General features: G+C 44.5%; 5 protein-coding genes across 8 annotated transcripts in view; 2 read left to right on the top strand and 3 right to left on the bottom strand.

Annotated features, from left to right (window-relative positions):
- Nucleotides 1-581: 581 nt before the first annotated feature.
- Nucleotides 582-5,913, bottom strand: LOC115251847 (potassium/sodium hyperpolarization-activated cyclic nucleotide-gated channel 3-like). The gene is made up of 7 exons (XM_029845522.1): nt 5,456-5,913; nt 3,088-3,517; nt 2,843-3,004; nt 2,534-2,752; nt 1,935-2,081; nt 1,223-1,463; nt 582-1,018 (listed from the first exon to the last, which is right to left on the bottom strand). Exons 1-7 carry the CDS (start codon nt 5,911-5,913, stop codon nt 816-818), a joined length of 1,860 nt encoding a protein of 619 aa, XP_029701382.1. The 3' UTR covers nt 582-815.
- A 1,284-nt stretch (nt 5,914-7,197) lies between these two features.
- Nucleotides 7,198-9,449, bottom strand: LOC101064861 (GATA zinc finger domain-containing protein 1). Its single transcript, XM_003969371.3, has 6 exons — nt 8,989-9,449; nt 8,716-8,838; nt 8,574-8,633; nt 8,205-8,388; nt 7,960-8,132; nt 7,198-7,637 (listed from the first exon to the last, which is right to left on the bottom strand). Exons 1-6 carry the CDS (start codon nt 9,166-9,168, stop codon nt 7,593-7,595), a joined length of 765 nt encoding a protein of 254 aa, XP_003969420.2. The 5' UTR covers nt 9,169-9,449; the 3' UTR covers nt 7,198-7,592.
- Nucleotides 9,450-9,576: 127 nt separating this feature from the next.
- LOC115251765 (chromatin accessibility complex protein 1-like) lies at nt 9,577-11,066 on the top strand. Its single transcript, XM_029845280.1, has 3 exons — nt 9,577-9,807; nt 9,947-10,073; nt 10,417-11,066. The coding sequence occupies exons 1-3, from the start codon at nt 9,655-9,657 to the stop codon at nt 10,494-10,496; spliced, it is 360 nt and encodes a 119-aa protein (XP_029701140.1). The 5' UTR covers nt 9,577-9,654; the 3' UTR covers nt 10,497-11,066.
- A 107-nt stretch (nt 11,067-11,173) lies between these two features.
- Nucleotides 11,174-14,643, bottom strand: LOC115251761 (uncharacterized). 3 transcript variants are annotated; one of them, XM_029845265.1, is made up of 3 exons: nt 14,545-14,643; nt 12,050-12,595; nt 11,174-11,498 (listed from the first exon to the last, which is right to left on the bottom strand). In XM_029845265.1, the coding sequence occupies exons 1-3, from the start codon at nt 14,586-14,588 to the stop codon at nt 11,357-11,359; spliced, it is 732 nt and encodes a 243-aa protein (XP_029701125.1). In that variant the 5' UTR covers nt 14,589-14,643; the 3' UTR covers nt 11,174-11,356. The 3 variants fall into 3 exon arrangements, with proteins under 3 accessions (XP_029701125.1, XP_029701126.1, XP_029701127.1); XM_029845266.1 differs by having other exon boundaries at nt 14,566-14,625; XM_029845267.1 differs by lacking the exon at nt 14,545-14,643 and adding an exon at nt 13,420-13,569.
- A 52-nt stretch (nt 14,644-14,695) lies between these two features.
- Nucleotides 14,696-15,630, top strand: part of LOC115251759 (type 2 phosphatidylinositol 4,5-bisphosphate 4-phosphatase) — an 8,693-nt gene continuing 7,758 nt past the window's right edge. For both annotated transcript variants that reach the window (XM_029845260.1, XM_029845259.1), the window contains exon 1: nt 14,696-14,942. In XM_029845260.1, the coding sequence (XP_029701120.1) occupies nt 14,837-14,942 (106 nt within the window). In that variant the 5' untranslated portion in view covers nt 14,696-14,836. The remainder of the gene's footprint in view (nt 14,943-15,630) is intronic.

Below are 15,630 nucleotides of genomic sequence, written 5' to 3'. Positions count from 1 at the left end.
TGCATGTGAGTTAAAATGTAATAAAGATGGCAAAGCAAGTTATTAGAGAGACATAAAATGGACAATTCTGTTTCTCTCTCTCTCTCTCTCTCTCTCTCTCTCTCTCTCTCTCTCTCTATATATATATATATATATATATATATATATATATATATATATATATATATATATATATAGGGAAACTGATTTATATAATATATATATTATATTGGTTCAGTGAATGAAAGGAATGGATTAGATTTCCCAGAATAATCTGTAATTTTCCTGGACAAAGGTAGAAAAGTAGAAAAACACTGGAATTTAAACTGCTGGGATGGAGCATAGAATACATCTTTAGTCTGTCATTTTCTGAACACAGCTGCTTACACTGTAATTTAGCATTGTACAATCAATCCGGACAGTTATTACATCACAGCGGCTTATCCCAAGAAAACATTCGTATAAATCCTTAGGGGGGATGATTTAAGTCAGCGATATACAGTACATACATGTATGTTTACGACATATTGCCCTGGTGTTCCTGTGCCCATCCAGCCTGAATCATTCAAAACATTATCATAGTTACAGTAAGGAAAACATTGTAAATTATACTACTTACATTGTTCTATATTATTAGAAGAAAATGTTTACCCCAAAAATATTCACCGTGTGTAGCTCATTGTGAGTGAAGTAGATAATAAATAATCCTGTATCCTCCAATATTCATGTGCAAAAACAAGCAGAAAGGTTTAAATTGAGAGTCATGTTTAGCCCCTTGACCAAAAGGGACAAAAGTGTCCAGCTCTTTCTTCTGGAGCCTCTTTTGTTTTGTTGGGTCAGTCAGTTGGTGCCGGCTGAGCACTGGATCTGCGAGAAATCCGTCCCAGTCGGTCCACAGCCACACTCTCGAACGCCCTCCTCATCAGAGGATGCTCCTCCAGCACCTCGTTGAAATTGTCCACACTCAGGGAGTACAAGCGGCAGTAGGTGTCAGCCCTCACGGTGGCCGTGCGTCTCCCTTGGGTGAGCAGGCAGATCTCTGAGCCGAGTAAGAAGGGTTCACTTTAACTTGGGCAACAGTGCACTGCTTTTATTTTAAACTCTTAACTTGATTTTTATAGTCTTTTAATTTGCGAGTGTTTTGTGTCTTTGCATCAGTAGGATAAGATGAACTGTATCGTACCATGTTATGCTTTCATGACACTGGTTTAGATTGTGATATTCAAGAACAACTCATATTTACCTCCAAAATATGCTCCATCATTGAGGGTAATCTCCTTGGTGCCACGTGGGATGACGGTGACGGCGCCGTGTTGAATGAAGTACATTTTCCGGCCCAGCGTTCCTTCACGTATGATCAAGTCTCCGGGCTGAAAGACTTCAAAGCGCAGCTTGGTCAGGATCACTGTCACAAAATGAGGGTCAGTGTTTGCAAATAGCGGCATGTTGGCCACGAGTCCACGGCAGTTATAGCTGACGATCTCCTGCAGAGCAGAGCAAGCAAAGAGCAACAAATCTCTATGAAACTGTGAATCTGAACATACTGTATGTTTATTTAGTGACACTATAATCACCAACTGCCTGTTTTACACCTGTTAAAGGTTTGATCTAGTAGAAAAAGATTATTAAGATTAAAGAAGTAATTTTCCATCAACTTTGGTGTCATGTACATAGAAAATGATTAGAAAAGAATTGATGAAAATAAAGTAATTAATCATTAAATTTATTGTATTTTTTTGTGATGACATTTATAGATGACAGTCAATCAGACAGGAAATAACAGGTTAATGGATAAAGTAGGGTAACAACTATCCTCACTGCCTGATCATTTGATACGTTGATTGACATTTTAGGGTAGTAAAACTATTAAAATGAGTGAAAATGAAATCAAAAAGTCTACAGAGGTTTTAAGAGATGTGCAGTTGGCGGTGGGAAAGGTTTAATAAATAACAAACCTCCTTGAGTGGATCGCTGAGCTCCCCCAGGATGCTGTCCTCATCGAACATCTTGCCTTGGAATCGTTGCTCATAATAGTCGTGGATCCTCTGTCGGACATCGGCTGGCAGTTTATGGAAAGACATGTACTGCTCCACTTGCTTATACTGGAAACACATTACTGTTGTTACTCTGGACGCCACAGCGGACGTCCCACACTGTTGATGTCAAATGTCACATTTTGTAGCATGTGCTGATGTTTTCCACCCACGATAATTAAGCATTACCCATTTAACAGATTTGTACCGGTAAGTGGATTACAGACTCATTTAAAATGGGCATTAATTAACAGAACAAAGGTGCTTCCATTTGTCTCTCATCTGTGCTGCTTTATCCTGTGAAAATCCCTGCACAGATTCAGAGTACAGCCACAGAATCCATTAGAAAACACAAATATTCCCTCTGCACTGGGCAGAGTGTCTGATTTAGCATGAATCAAGTACAGTGAGCTTAAATCCAAAGCATAAATGTCAGAATGGCGTCGGTATCCACGTGACTCAACAGAAGCCGACAACAGGGAAACTGATTTAAAGCCAGTGGAGGGATGATTATACGGTACCTTCTCTTGATACTGGCGGTGTGATGCATCCAAGGATTGTACCAAGTTAGCAGCATGACCCAGGAACATGGCGTAGCAGGTGGCCCCAACAACCATACTGACCATGGTCAACCAGACGTCACTTATGCCTTCTGGTGGGTGAGCACCATATCCTATACACAGCATATGGCTCATGGCCATGAACAAGGAGTAGGAGTATTGAATGTGCCAGGTAGAATTCTGCAGACAGTGCGAAAAACACAAGGTACACATAGATCCCCCTCAGTTAACGACCGGCTTAGTCGAGTGCGTACGGGAACATTTGCTCACCACCATATTGTTTTTGGACACCCAGCAGTCGGGGGGGAAGTCTTGCAGCATAGGCACCATGAAAGTTAGGCAGCCATCCCAGTGGCACAAGAGCAGCATCATTCCAATCAAGTTGACTATGCGCACCACGGCACTGGCCAGGTCATAGGTCATGTGGAAGATCTGATAACAGAAATAACAGCATTTTTGTAGATGAAGCACTTGTAGGATGGCTGAACGCTTTGGTTTTTATGGCTTTTTTTTACCTCTTCCCACTGGTGGATGTAACGAATGAGGCGAGAGAGTCTAAGAAGACGCAGCAGGCTGAGGATCTTGGTGAAACGGACGATGCGGAGGGCGCGGGTGGTGCGGTACAGGTCAGTGGAATCGAGTCGAGACTCCAGATCAACAATGAGAAAGATGTAGTCAACAGGGATGGAGGAGACAAAGTCCACCAGGAACCATGTGCGGAGGTAATGCATGCGGATCTCTTTGGGGTCCAGGATGATGTGACTGTCCTCTCCGGGGATGCCCGTTCGGAAATTCAAGACCAAGTCCATGAGGAAGAGAGTGTCGGACAGGACGTTAAAGGTGATCCAGGGCAGGGTGTTCTGGTCCTCGAAGAAGGTGATCCCCCATGGTAAAATGACCAGGTTGCTCATCATTAACACCAGCATCACGATGTCCCAGTAGAATCTAAACACAAGGAGTTGGACTATTAAATCAACCAGATATTAATATTCAAACATATTATGGTAATTGCATTTTTTGTGTTTTAAATGATTGTTTGTTTCTTAGAAAAATGTAAAAGTGCTTTTTTTGGGAGTAATGGGTTTGAGAAACTTTTAGTTAATTTCCATGAATATATTAATGTACGATAACATAAGATGTAAATAAATACTCGTTTTATCTTTTTACCTAAACATTATTCCTCTGCATAACGATTCTGGAAATGATGGTGGCATATTTTATGGTCACGCACAGTCGTTAGCAGTTTTGCATCTCTGTCACCATTTTTGGGTCACTTTTAGTCTCATTTTAGCTCCAGAACAAGTGAAGAGAAGAGACCGGTTCGTGTGAGGAGGTCACATCCCGATACGTCTCCCTTAGAGAAATTAAACCGCAACCTATCAAGGTCAAGTGGCCTCACATAATAGCAAACCGACCCTCTCGTCAGAGGAGGAAACCCTGGTATTAAAAATGTATGGCGTTTACCTCCTTTAGCTCAATGTCCTTACAAATAAATGATTACAATAAATGGTTATGACCACTAAAATGTGGGACTCCGTCCGGCGCTGCTGTGATGGTGAAGGCCTGACAGCTGGGCTGATCTAATCGTTACACTTGGTTTCATTTCATTCAAATCCTCCGCCGCCCCGAGTGTCCAGTGTCCTGTTACGTACACCAAAGCCACATGGTTTGAGTTTCCAATTGTTTCCACCGAACGTCAATCACTTGCTCTCTCCTGCTCTACTAGTCCTTCTTTACCGCTGTGCAGAACATGACCCAGACTAGTTTTGGTTACTGGGGCGGTAACAAGACCCCAGTGAGAATTACAGGAACTTCCTCTTTCCAAGTTCTATGACCTCATTCACAGTTGTCCCTCCATCTCTGCATGTCCTCTGTGTCCACACCACCACTAATCAGCTTGTCTCAAATGCAGCAGATTAGTGATTAATAGTGGTTAATAACCCGGCCGACCCAGGACGACGGTGTGACGTGCGCTCTTGGAAACGTGTGCCTCAATGAAACTTGGGATTAATTCTACTGGGTGAAAAAGATTTGAGACACCTGTGGATGGTAGAGGTGAAGGAGGTTTGAAAACATGTTCAATCAGGCTTCTGGCATTTGGATTAAAGATTTTCATAGATCTTGGGCTTTTGAATTGACGTGTCAGTGAACTCTTTTATATACTGTATATACTGTATATATATACTGTATAGAGAGAGAGAGAGAGATAAAGAGAGACGCAACTCATCCATGATAAGTGGAAGTTGGAACATACGGCAATAAGGAGAACAGGCCTTCTGTAATCCTCCCCTCAGCTGTCTGTATATTATTGCATAATAGAGGAAGATTGGAATTATAGGGATTCTTATGGTCAATAATCCCTCGGCGGGGTTTTATCCTCTGTTTGGCATCTGCCTATTGTTTGAAAACTGTTTAACTTTGAAACTGTTATGAACGACCACACAGATGTATTGCTGCTTGGGCATCCGCCCGGCATGCTTTCAGAAAAACCACAAAAAGAGCTTCTCTTTTCTGCTAAATTCTCCAAAAAGGAGGACAAAGATCAAAAAAATGATTGCTGTTTTTTGGTAACGCACGGGATCACCTACAAGCACAGTCTTCAACATAGGAAGGCTTTCATCGGTGTCATGGTTAATCCAGAGGATCTTGTCCTATATATTGTATCATTAGTCGGATCCCTTCATCGTCTTATCGTGTGTGGGGCCGTGACATCAGCGACTGTGCAGCCTGTCCTTGGAAAAGGAGACCGAGCTTTGCCACAACTGGAGCGTTTCACGGATGATTTGGAGACGCTGGTATACGTTCACATCCGTTCTCACTCATAACACAGAGAAACTGAAGGGGAACCGAAGGGGCCTGAAGATGAGCCGTGGTCCTCGTTACCTGAAGTCGCTGTAGGGGTGTATGATCCACACCCCGAAGCTCTTCACCCTCTCCTGCTCAGCAGCGACGCCTTTATGGCTGCCAAACATGCGCAGGGAGAATTTGTTGACGCCTGGTTGCAGCATGGACCCAAAGTGCCAGTGGAAGTAGCTGGAATGGTCCTGGTGGGCGCCGTTGTTACCCTCTTCGTGTGCCACGTCGCCCTCGAGCAGGCCATCGGGGTCGGCCGTGTAGTCGTCGTTGTGAGTCTTGACCAGGGAGAAGAGCGTCTTCGTCACATCGCCCCTCTTGTCGGTCTTTGGGGACGGCGTTGCGGGCGGGGTCGACCTCTGGGAGCTGCTCCTCCACCTGGAGAAGCGGAAGCTGCTCCAGCTTCGGTACCTGGGTGTCTCGGGTTTGTGCGCCGGGCTCTCGTTGATGCCTCTACGCCCCTCGGCGCTCTGACACGGGCTGGTCATTTCTAAAGCGTTCACTGTGAACAAAGTCTAATCGAGCTTTGTGGTCTGTGTGATGCAGAGCTTCACTTCCCTTTGTTGTTTACTGCAGCTTCCATTTCCACATGCATTGTTGTGGCATTGACTTCATTTAAAAAACAACTTTTTAAAGGCTGTAAAAAAAGAAAAGTGTTGTTTAACGTATAAAACCCCAACGATACAGTAGCAGAACAGTGTTTAGGGTATTCTTTACCTCATAACAAAGGTCCAAACAGAATGCACAGACACGCAATGATTGGAGCGATCACAATATTAATCCACATAAAAATGCAGAAGTTGCAGCATCCATTAAAAAGGGATGGAAAGTGCACGTTAAAAAAAGAAAAGAAACAAAACAAATAAAAATAACTTCAGCCCCGGACGTGTTGAGTCCGCCTCGGTGACCCTGACAGGATGGATGCAAATTATCAGAGAGGACTCAGTTGCCTTCAATAATCGGCTTGCTGGCATGACTGTGACACACACCTCCTCTTCCTCCTCCTCCTCCTCCTCTCCATCCCCAGGACTCCCTCCGGTGGACTGAATCCTGTAGCTGCAGATCATGTTGCCTACTGGTGGCAGTGGGACGGTCCCATTTCCTTTTCATGAGCAACACTGCCTACTGTAACATACCTGCATGCCCAACTGTCTGAACAATTATGAACTCAAAAAAGACATTTTAGTTAAAAAGCAACCATCCCCGATTGTTATTAAATTACACATTAATACAATGTTCTATACATTTTATTTATATTTTGAATTTATTTCTCTGGTCTCAGCAAAGCTCAAGACTCTCAGATAATTTTTATTCTTGTAACTGCTTCAGCAGAAATTTTAATTCATAACTGGCCAGATATCATTATTGCATTGTAATTAACCAGATAATAATGTGTCCCCGTTCATTTTCCAAATGTTACCCTTCATATATCCTGGTGCTGGATGCAATCATCAAACAACCTCAGTCACCTCGGTCCAGGTGTAAGGTGCACACCTTCTCTCACCTACAGACACTATAGAATCTCCAATCAAGCTAATGTGCATTGAACTGTGTCAGAGAACTAGAGCGACCTAGAGAATCCCCATGCAGACACGTCATTGTCCATTTAATTACAGACTGCAAACAGGTCCCTCTCACACGACGTCCTTACACTCCCTGACGCTACAGGCTTTATTTGCATTTACACCAGGGCTGACGTGCACACTATTCAGCACAAACCAGTTGTAGATGAGGTAACTGAGTGGGCCCAGTGACGTTGCATCAACACTTTGTCTCTGTATGATATGTGTGCAATATGCTGTGATCAGTTGAAGTTTATTAGGTTTTTTGCAATGGCAAATATCCTTACATAACATGGTAGGCTGCTTTATGATCAACACCAAGATCAAGTCCGACTGGAATCCAGAACATCACCAAATCTGATCAGCTCTTCCTCCCTTGGAGCGTTATCAACATTTCCTTGAAAAATCATTACATCAGTTCATAACTTTCTGAGTCCTTTTGCAAGATAGAGAAAAAAACCCCAATGCTGGCTGTAACATAACCTCCTTGGTGGAGGTAATAAAATAAAATGTGCAGTTTTGAAAGCTTTTGCTGCTGCCAAAGGCTTTGACCTTTTCTGACCTCGCCCAGAAAAAAGGAAAACTCAACGCTGCCCCCTAGTGGACTAAACAAGCGATGACGTTATTTCTTTCGTCAATCGTTGCTTGACCTGCAAAATTAAAAAAAAATTCAATTATTGATTTTGTTTTTTGCCATTTGAGATATATAAATAGTGTCAGTTTAATAATATGTAGAACCTTAAAAGATATCTATAACATTTCTAAGGAGTGTGCAGTTAGAAAAAAAAAAACAGGCCAAATAATAAAGTACAAGAAGCTTTGTGTTTATTAAGAATTAATTATGAAATAGTTACACTTTCCTTTTTTTACAAAATTCCTTAACAACTTCATCACTGAAGTATTGGCTGGTTGCATTTTAATACATAAACATACAAAAACCTATTTCCTGTGCGGTTAACTGCTGCCACTGACCGACTCTTTGACAGTGAAGGCTGGTGTGGAACCAATGTGTGTCCAGATGTAACCTTTTTCTGGTCGGATTGGGATGGTGGGGAACGGGGAGCTCCGTGACTTAAAATATTCTGAAGGGGCGTGGCACACAAATTCCAGGTACTCCAGCTTTCTGGGTAGATCCTCCTCTGGCCCTATGGAAAAAAAACAACAACTCATCAACTTGCCAAACCCAGACGCTAAAAAAGTGATTTCCCATTGCTCACCGACGATGTACGTCCCAGGATCAAACTGGTCTTTTGGGCTGGACTGAGTGGGGATCAACCACGTCAGCGCTGCACTCTTTTCACAGTACTGGTCTTGCATGAAGCCTCGAATCTGGGCATAGTAAGGCTTCCCGTCCTCCTCATCCGTTACCTTAATCACATCTCCAGTCTGGTAGTACACACCCTGTGGGTTTGAATGCAGACATCACGGTGACAACTCTCCATTCTCGCATGTCACATCGTCACTTACGTTAAAGATAAAGGCAACTGATGACATTCTGACAAATGATCAGAGACGTATCTGGTGCATAATGACAACAGGAGCATTTTTGGCATTGTACAAAAGCAAGAGGAGAAAAGTGTTTCTACCTTATAAAATACTGATTCTGATGTGATGATCGTTGCGACCGATTCTGGTGCTTTGATTGGCTGCAAAAACAAAACAACCCCCCCCCCCTCATGAATCCAGTGTTCACCAGATGTAGTGAGCAGTCAAATCCTTCCGGCTTACATTTTTGAGTTTGAATATGTGCCTTCTTCCCTTTCCTTTTGTTGACACCTTCTTCTCAGAGGCGGGAGCTTTATATTTGGTGCTTCGGAGTCGTGCAGACCTTCTGTGGATCTCCTGCTTGGACTGAAGGGAAACAACAGAAAACGATCAAATCAACGTGCCCCCCAGAATCCTATGCAGTGATGTCAGTTATTTTTCTTTATGAACACGAGGAATGCATGAAACCGATTAAAAAAAGGGGGGGAAACCTCTGACTAAATTGTATGAGCCGACCTGCTTTCCCCCGCCATTGCTGGGGGGAATGCTTGAAGAAATGAGTGGTCCTGAAGGTCCACCACTGCTGTTCTTTCCTGTGCAGCTGTTGCAGAGGATTTCCCCTTGGTTCCCTTTCTTCCACATCGGCGAGGAGTTCGTCTTGCAGACTGCACAGCATGGCTTCAAACCCAGCGGCATCGTTAACAACCGGGATGCGACCCAGAGAACCACAGCACCTACATTAATCTGTACGTTGATTTAAAAAAAAGATTGTTCAGCTCCTTCTAACCGGGTCAACAGCGAAGCATTAACGGCGCAAACAAGTGAACAGAAAATAGACTTCTGTGACAAGTGGGAAATTAACTGTGAGAAATGACCAACCACAGGACCAACATAGCATTTATATTAGCAGCTAAATAACGCCATTGTTATCGTTAATGTTTCTTTTGCTTCCTCTTCTGTGGTTTGAAAGGTGCAACAGCTGAGTTGAGCGCCACCATTGGGCTGGAGAAGGACAACATCAGTGCTCCTCTCTGGCCTGCAGGACGCGGCGGTGACTCCACGCCGCTAGGTGGCGATAAAACACATCAGCAGTATGAACAGACTCCAATGAGGGAGCGAAGAAGAACCGCGTCACACTTCAAAACAACTTGAAGTTCCGTCTCGCGCCGTGCTGGCTCGAAGATGTCCGGCAACACTCCCGAAAAAGATGACCCAACGTCTGCTAACAAGAAAACCATCTCGCTGCCGATTTCCAGGGTAAGGCTGATCATGAAGAGCTCCCCGGACGTGTCGAGCATCAACCAGGACGCTCTTTTTCTCACCACCAAGGCAACAGTAAGCATCAGTTTAATCTGAGCACCTGCTCATCATTGCTGCTAACAGAGATTAGCTCGACCTAAACATGGCTGCATCGTCGTCCGTAGCTTCACTGACTGCGATTTTTCTCCCGTGCGTGGGTGCTGTTTTGTTGAAGGAGTTGTTTGTTCAGCATCTTGCCCTGGCCTCATTCAACCACGGCTCCGGAAAAGAAAGCAACTCTCTTTCATACAGCGATCTGGCTCACACGGCGGAGAAAACGGAGACCTTCCACTTCCTCACAGGTGAGGTTCTACCTGGACTATCAGGTCTGTAGATGGAGACATGAGCTTTCTATTTCAGATCGGCAAACTTCACGTTAACAAGGACCTAATGTTTATGTCGTGGAGACTAATTTTTCATACTCAAAAGACATTTTACTTGCACAATGCAAACGTGCTTTCTTCATAAAGCAATCCCGCATGGTTGCATTTTAAAGTATGTCAAGTCCATCAAAAGAAGGTGAACTGAGTCCTTTATTTAAAATTGTCATTGGAGATCTGCTGCCTACTGTCATCCAGTAACACCGTTAACAGTTTCTCAGCAATTCATGAGTGGCCAAACTCTAAAGTTCGTCTTGCCTTACAGACATCCTACCTAAGAAGATTTTGGCTCGCGATTACCTCAAAACTTTGGAGCAAATGCAAGAAGAGGACGCTGACGTTTAAGAGGACAGAGGCCTCCATCTGAGTGGACATTGTCAACTATGCACACATCCTTCTACAAAGAAAAAGGAGTGTTGGCTGAGACACGTGGACATACTCGACCCCTTTATATATATTGGACGGAGTCTGAATATCCCAGTGACATGTGGGATGTGAATTCATGTGAAGACTTCAGGGTTTAGAATATTTGACTCAAATCCTTTTTGCAAAGGCCTTAAATTTTTCTAAAGATGAATCGACCTGTAGTAACAGAATATTTTGTAAGCGTGATACACTTGAACAACAGGTATGACACCTGCTTGACTTTCGTCTGTATGTCCAAAAGAATACTGAAGCTGTTAATTAACGTTGTGCTAAATGAACTTTTTTTTTCTTTTTTAGAAGACTGAAGAATATATTTCTTAACTCTGGTAGTGTCGACTACTGTTACTATTATTGTTGATGAACTTAAAAATATATATAAATGTGGTCTCAAAGTTTTTAAAAAAACAAAACAAAACATCTATTTTTTCCCCGTTTTGATTGCAAATACCCAAAGAACTGGTCCAATAAAAGCTTAATAAGTGGGATTAAGGTGTCGTATAGCTTTTATTGCAGTGGTCGCTTTATTTTTAATCATTAAAATGAGTGACTGATGTTGCACTTTAAGTTAAAATGAAGAGACATGAAAATGCTGAGTGACTTGCTCAAGTTTCAATGCAGACTTTTAATGATACTATCACTGAATTGTGAAGCAGAAACATCCTACAGCTTGTTTTTAGCGTTCTGTTTTTGGGTGCCTTGTTGTCAGAATCCACAGTAACACTTTCCTGAGCATCTGCCTGTTACTGTATAAATACGGTCCTCAAGTGAACATCTCATTTTCACTGATGGATCAACCTGGAGAGCCGAAGCTGCATGTTGACCAAAGTGTTCTCCAAAACTGTAAAATGGTTCTCCAGGATGTTCGCCATGTGCTCTCTCCTGTCCATATCACTCCGCGTGCTGAAGAGGTTCTCCTTCATGCTGGAAATGGTGATAAATCACATGTTAATATCTGAATTTGAACATTATTACATAAAGTTGCCCAACACGATGAAAGCGCTTCCCTTTTAAAACTGTGTTTTTGCTCAATGGAAGAAGGTGCCGTTGTTTTCCCACATGTGCTGTAGATGTTTCATGGAACACGACAGTTTAAGCAACACAGCAAATGACGATTTCTGACTCCCCTAAACTGGGATTACTCACAGAGCTGGCCTGGTGTTGGCCACCACTCCTACTTGAATCAAGAACTCCCGGTTACATAAGCGGGTCGTTCTCATTTCCTCGGCCTCTGCTCAGTTTGTGACAACTGGAAACAGTTTGTAAGGTAAAAAGGGAACCCCGCTGTTGAGGCTGAAACTGATTAGGGGAGGTCTCACTCAGTGTTTTACAGCAAGTTAAAAGGAAGTGCAGTTTTATTTGGAAGAGCAACATACAGACTCAGCACTGGATTCCAGTAAGGATAAAACGGGGGGGGGGGAAGGGTTTCAAATAAAATCCCCAAATATTTCTCCTGATGTTTTCTGTTTTCTCACCTTGTCAGGAGCCCCTCCTCCTTCCCTTGTTTCCTCTTCTCCTCCAGAGACACGAAAACCTTCTCCATGGTTTCTATTGTCTCCACTGCTCCCTGGTGGTCCGACTGGATCCCCTGCACCTCCTCTCTAGCCTGATGTTCATAAGGGACCGCTCCATCCTCCACACCGCTGGAGGCAGACACAGCCTGCAGCGCAGCCCTGTTCTGCAACACGAGGAGGCGAGACTTGGCGAACTCCTCGGGCCCGGCTATGTCCTCCCAGCAGATGTCGGAGGACGGCGGCAGCCAGAACTGCTGGCTGCAGTTGACGGGTTCTCCCGGGGTCTCCGTTCTGAAGGGGCTGTCAGCTGGGAAGCTGTGGAGGAGGTGGAGGAAAGATGAGCCAGAGCCCCATTCCAAATCCTCGAGGCCAGATTCCCCGGACTGATCTTCAGGTGTAAGAAGAGGAGGAGCCTCTGCAGCCCCCGCTGGAAAACAGACTCCCAACAGCAGGAAACTGTGGAGACAGAGTCCAGCCGAGCTCGCTGCCCCCCAGAACATCTCTGAACTAAGAGAACCGAGAAGAACAAACACAGACATACAAAATCAGGCCTCATCCTTCAGAACCAATAAAATAATCAAACCTTTGTCAGGGGTTACTGGTGCAGTCGCCTTCACATGATGTTGAAAATGAAATAAAGCAGCAAAGGGAAACTTTAGCCTGACATACATACAAGTAAAACATGTGTAAATGGAACATTTATCGCTATCTTGAAGTTTTATATTCTGAACCTACCCCTCCCACTGCACACTATTGAGAAATATTGTGCAAGATAACATTTGCAAAGTGGTATTTTCTCTACCTCGCCAGATGGTAATTACTTATTGTACTTCAGTGATTCATTTCAGATGTTTGTCTTGCTTGTAATTTGGAGAAATCCTAGTGCGAATCTCCTCAAGAGGCAACAATAGCACAACAGTGCTAACACACACATGCTGCAGAAGCCTGTTAAAGCGACAGATTCTGTGATAAGTTGTTCATTTAAGTACACTTTGTTAGTCAACTGTCGATATTTATTGCCTTTGTTGTCGGTACAGAACTGAAACTAAAATCCAAGAGAGAGAGATAAACATTCAGGCAGCATCACCACCCAAAATATTCCCATAAAGACCCTTTAATCACCAATATTTCACGCGGTTTGTTTTAATGCTCGAGGATGAAGCTGAGCTCCGCTGGAAGATACAGAAGTTTCATTGCGCAGCTTCATCTGCGTCAGAATGGAAGCGCAAAGCTTTACGCGCAGCCCTTTGATCCCTGCGACGCACGCAAACACGCTTCACCTCGTTGCCAACACGCAGACGTGCTCGTGTTTGGCGTTTTTCGCGTCTTACCTCGCAAATAAAGCCCCAGAACACGGACCAGGAAGCCGAACTAGAGAGCTGCCACGCTCCACCGAAGTCGTCGGAAAAAGTGAGTCGTGGCTGCAGCCGGTTCCATCTGAACTTCACTCCTGCAGAGTGAGGGCCAGCAATTTTCCAGACGACGCGAGCATAGAACGGACGTATTTGGAATCAGTCTCCTGAACTAACGCGGGGTCGGAAACTCCACAATGGCTTGTGTTTTTACTTTTGGTGCAGTTCTGCTGGAATTCATGAGCCTTAAAAAACAGGACCTACAGATGTAAAGGTGACCTAGTTAAAAGACAATATGTGCACGTTCACACTTTATACTGGTGCGTAAGAGTTAATCTGGTTAGGGAAAACATCTGTGCTTTTATTGAGGCTTTGGGTGCACGATCAGTGTTCACATCAGCAGCAAAGAATGAAGGGATGAACATCCTGCGTGCACCACTGTTGAACATGTTGACGTTAAAACACGACGAGCTATCATTGAGATGCACTTGATAGTTTTGTTTTATAACTACAATTGGTAAATTGGGGTGAAACAGGTTGTCAGGAGCAACAGTTTCATTTAAATTGAACAAAATGTTAAAAATTCTCCAAATTTTTGCAGGATTTAGAACTACCGGGGTAAGATGTAATATAATATCTAACATAAAGTGATATACTATATGATTTGAATATTATTTAAAAAAAACCCATACCGATTAAGGTATTTAAATGAATTTTCCAACACCCCCAACTCATAAAGTATAGCCCCCCCCCCCCCCCCCCATTTAAAAGCAAAATATGGGGGAGGGGGCAGAGAGAACTATAGCTGACATATTGAATAGCAACATTTGCACTTGAACTCTACTTCACAAGCGTAACAAATTCTCTTCACTGAGACTTCATTTGGAGAAAATACAACTCAAATATTGAGACTTGCGTCAAAAGCTTCGATATGAGCAACAGTGTAACAGCGACATCTTGTGGCCGCCAGAGGAATCGCTACTGAAATCATTTCCAACTACGTTTCACTGAAACACAAAACGCTTTTAACTGTTAAATTGGATTCTAGCTTGACGTTTTGACACACGAGTAACATCTAGCAAAACAAAACAGCAAGCCTGATACCATTTCACTCCTTTGCCATACTTGAGTTCCATATCAAATTCCATTGCGGTGTGTTGTGTTTGGACTCAGCGCCCCCACCCCCCGGTTCCAGTCAGAGAGGGGCGGAGATGGTCGCAAAGCACCGCCCTCTCCAGGCTGCCGACAACGGCGCTGCTGGTGCTGGACCGGGAGCAAATACGGCACCGACCACCAGCAGCCGGGCTGCTCCTCCGAGCTGCGTGAAGACCCGGTGCCGGCCAGGAACCTTTTCCCCCCGCCCGCCTCTGCTCGCCACTTCTCGGTTCAGAACGACATGGCTTCTGACGGCATGGACGAGCGATCTCCGCTGTTGTCGGGCCCCAACTCTGAGAATGTGACCCCCAGTGTCCCCCCGTATCTGCAGGATTCGAGTCCCCGAGGTAAACACACGTCGCGGAAATGTCGGAGCATTGCACTTCCAATGCTTTCTGGGCCTTAAGGACCACGGATCGAAACCGCAGCAAGCCGGGGGCGAGGGCAGGGAATGTGAGGGAAAGGTGGAGCTTCGACTCTGGGAACTGGAGCAGTGGGTTAGACGAGAGGGGCCTACAATAACAGCGAGCTGAGGATCACTGCAGAAACGCTTACATCACGACCCAGTGAGGGGCGGCTGTGTTTTGGGTCTTCATAAAAAAAAAAATCCATACGAGTCATGATGTGACACCGTGCGCGCTGATTGGGTGTGAACTTTAATGTGGGTGATTGATGGGGAGGGGGAGGGAGGGACCCGATGCAGATGTGGGCAGAGGAGCCCTTTGTCCCAGCTGTGGAGGACAACACGCAGATGGGTCCTGGTGTGGGCCGGTTTCTGAAAGGATGATTAGCACGGAGGAATCTGAAGAAGGGGGGATTCCTCTGTGTGTGTGTGTGTGTTTCAGTGTTTTGCAAACATCAGAATGTAGGTTACAGCACCATCAGGCAAGCATCCATTGTCGGTTGATGTTTGCTCCGTCTGGAGGTGGTTTTGTGGCGCCTCCGTCTCCTCTCCTGGTGTCATTTCCGCCTCAGCTCGCTCCGGCTCCTCGTCCGAACGTTTCGCGGCCTCGGCACAACGCTGCTGCGGCGAAC

The sequence above is a fragment of the Takifugu rubripes genome, chromosome 12 (genome assembly GCF_901000725.2).
Source record: "Takifugu rubripes chromosome 12, fTakRub1.2, whole genome shotgun sequence".
Lineage (NCBI taxonomy): Eukaryota > Metazoa > Chordata > Actinopteri > Tetraodontiformes > Tetraodontidae > Takifugu > Takifugu rubripes.
Note: the sequence above shows the minus strand (reverse complement) of the source record. Positions and strands in the feature narration are given on the sequence as shown.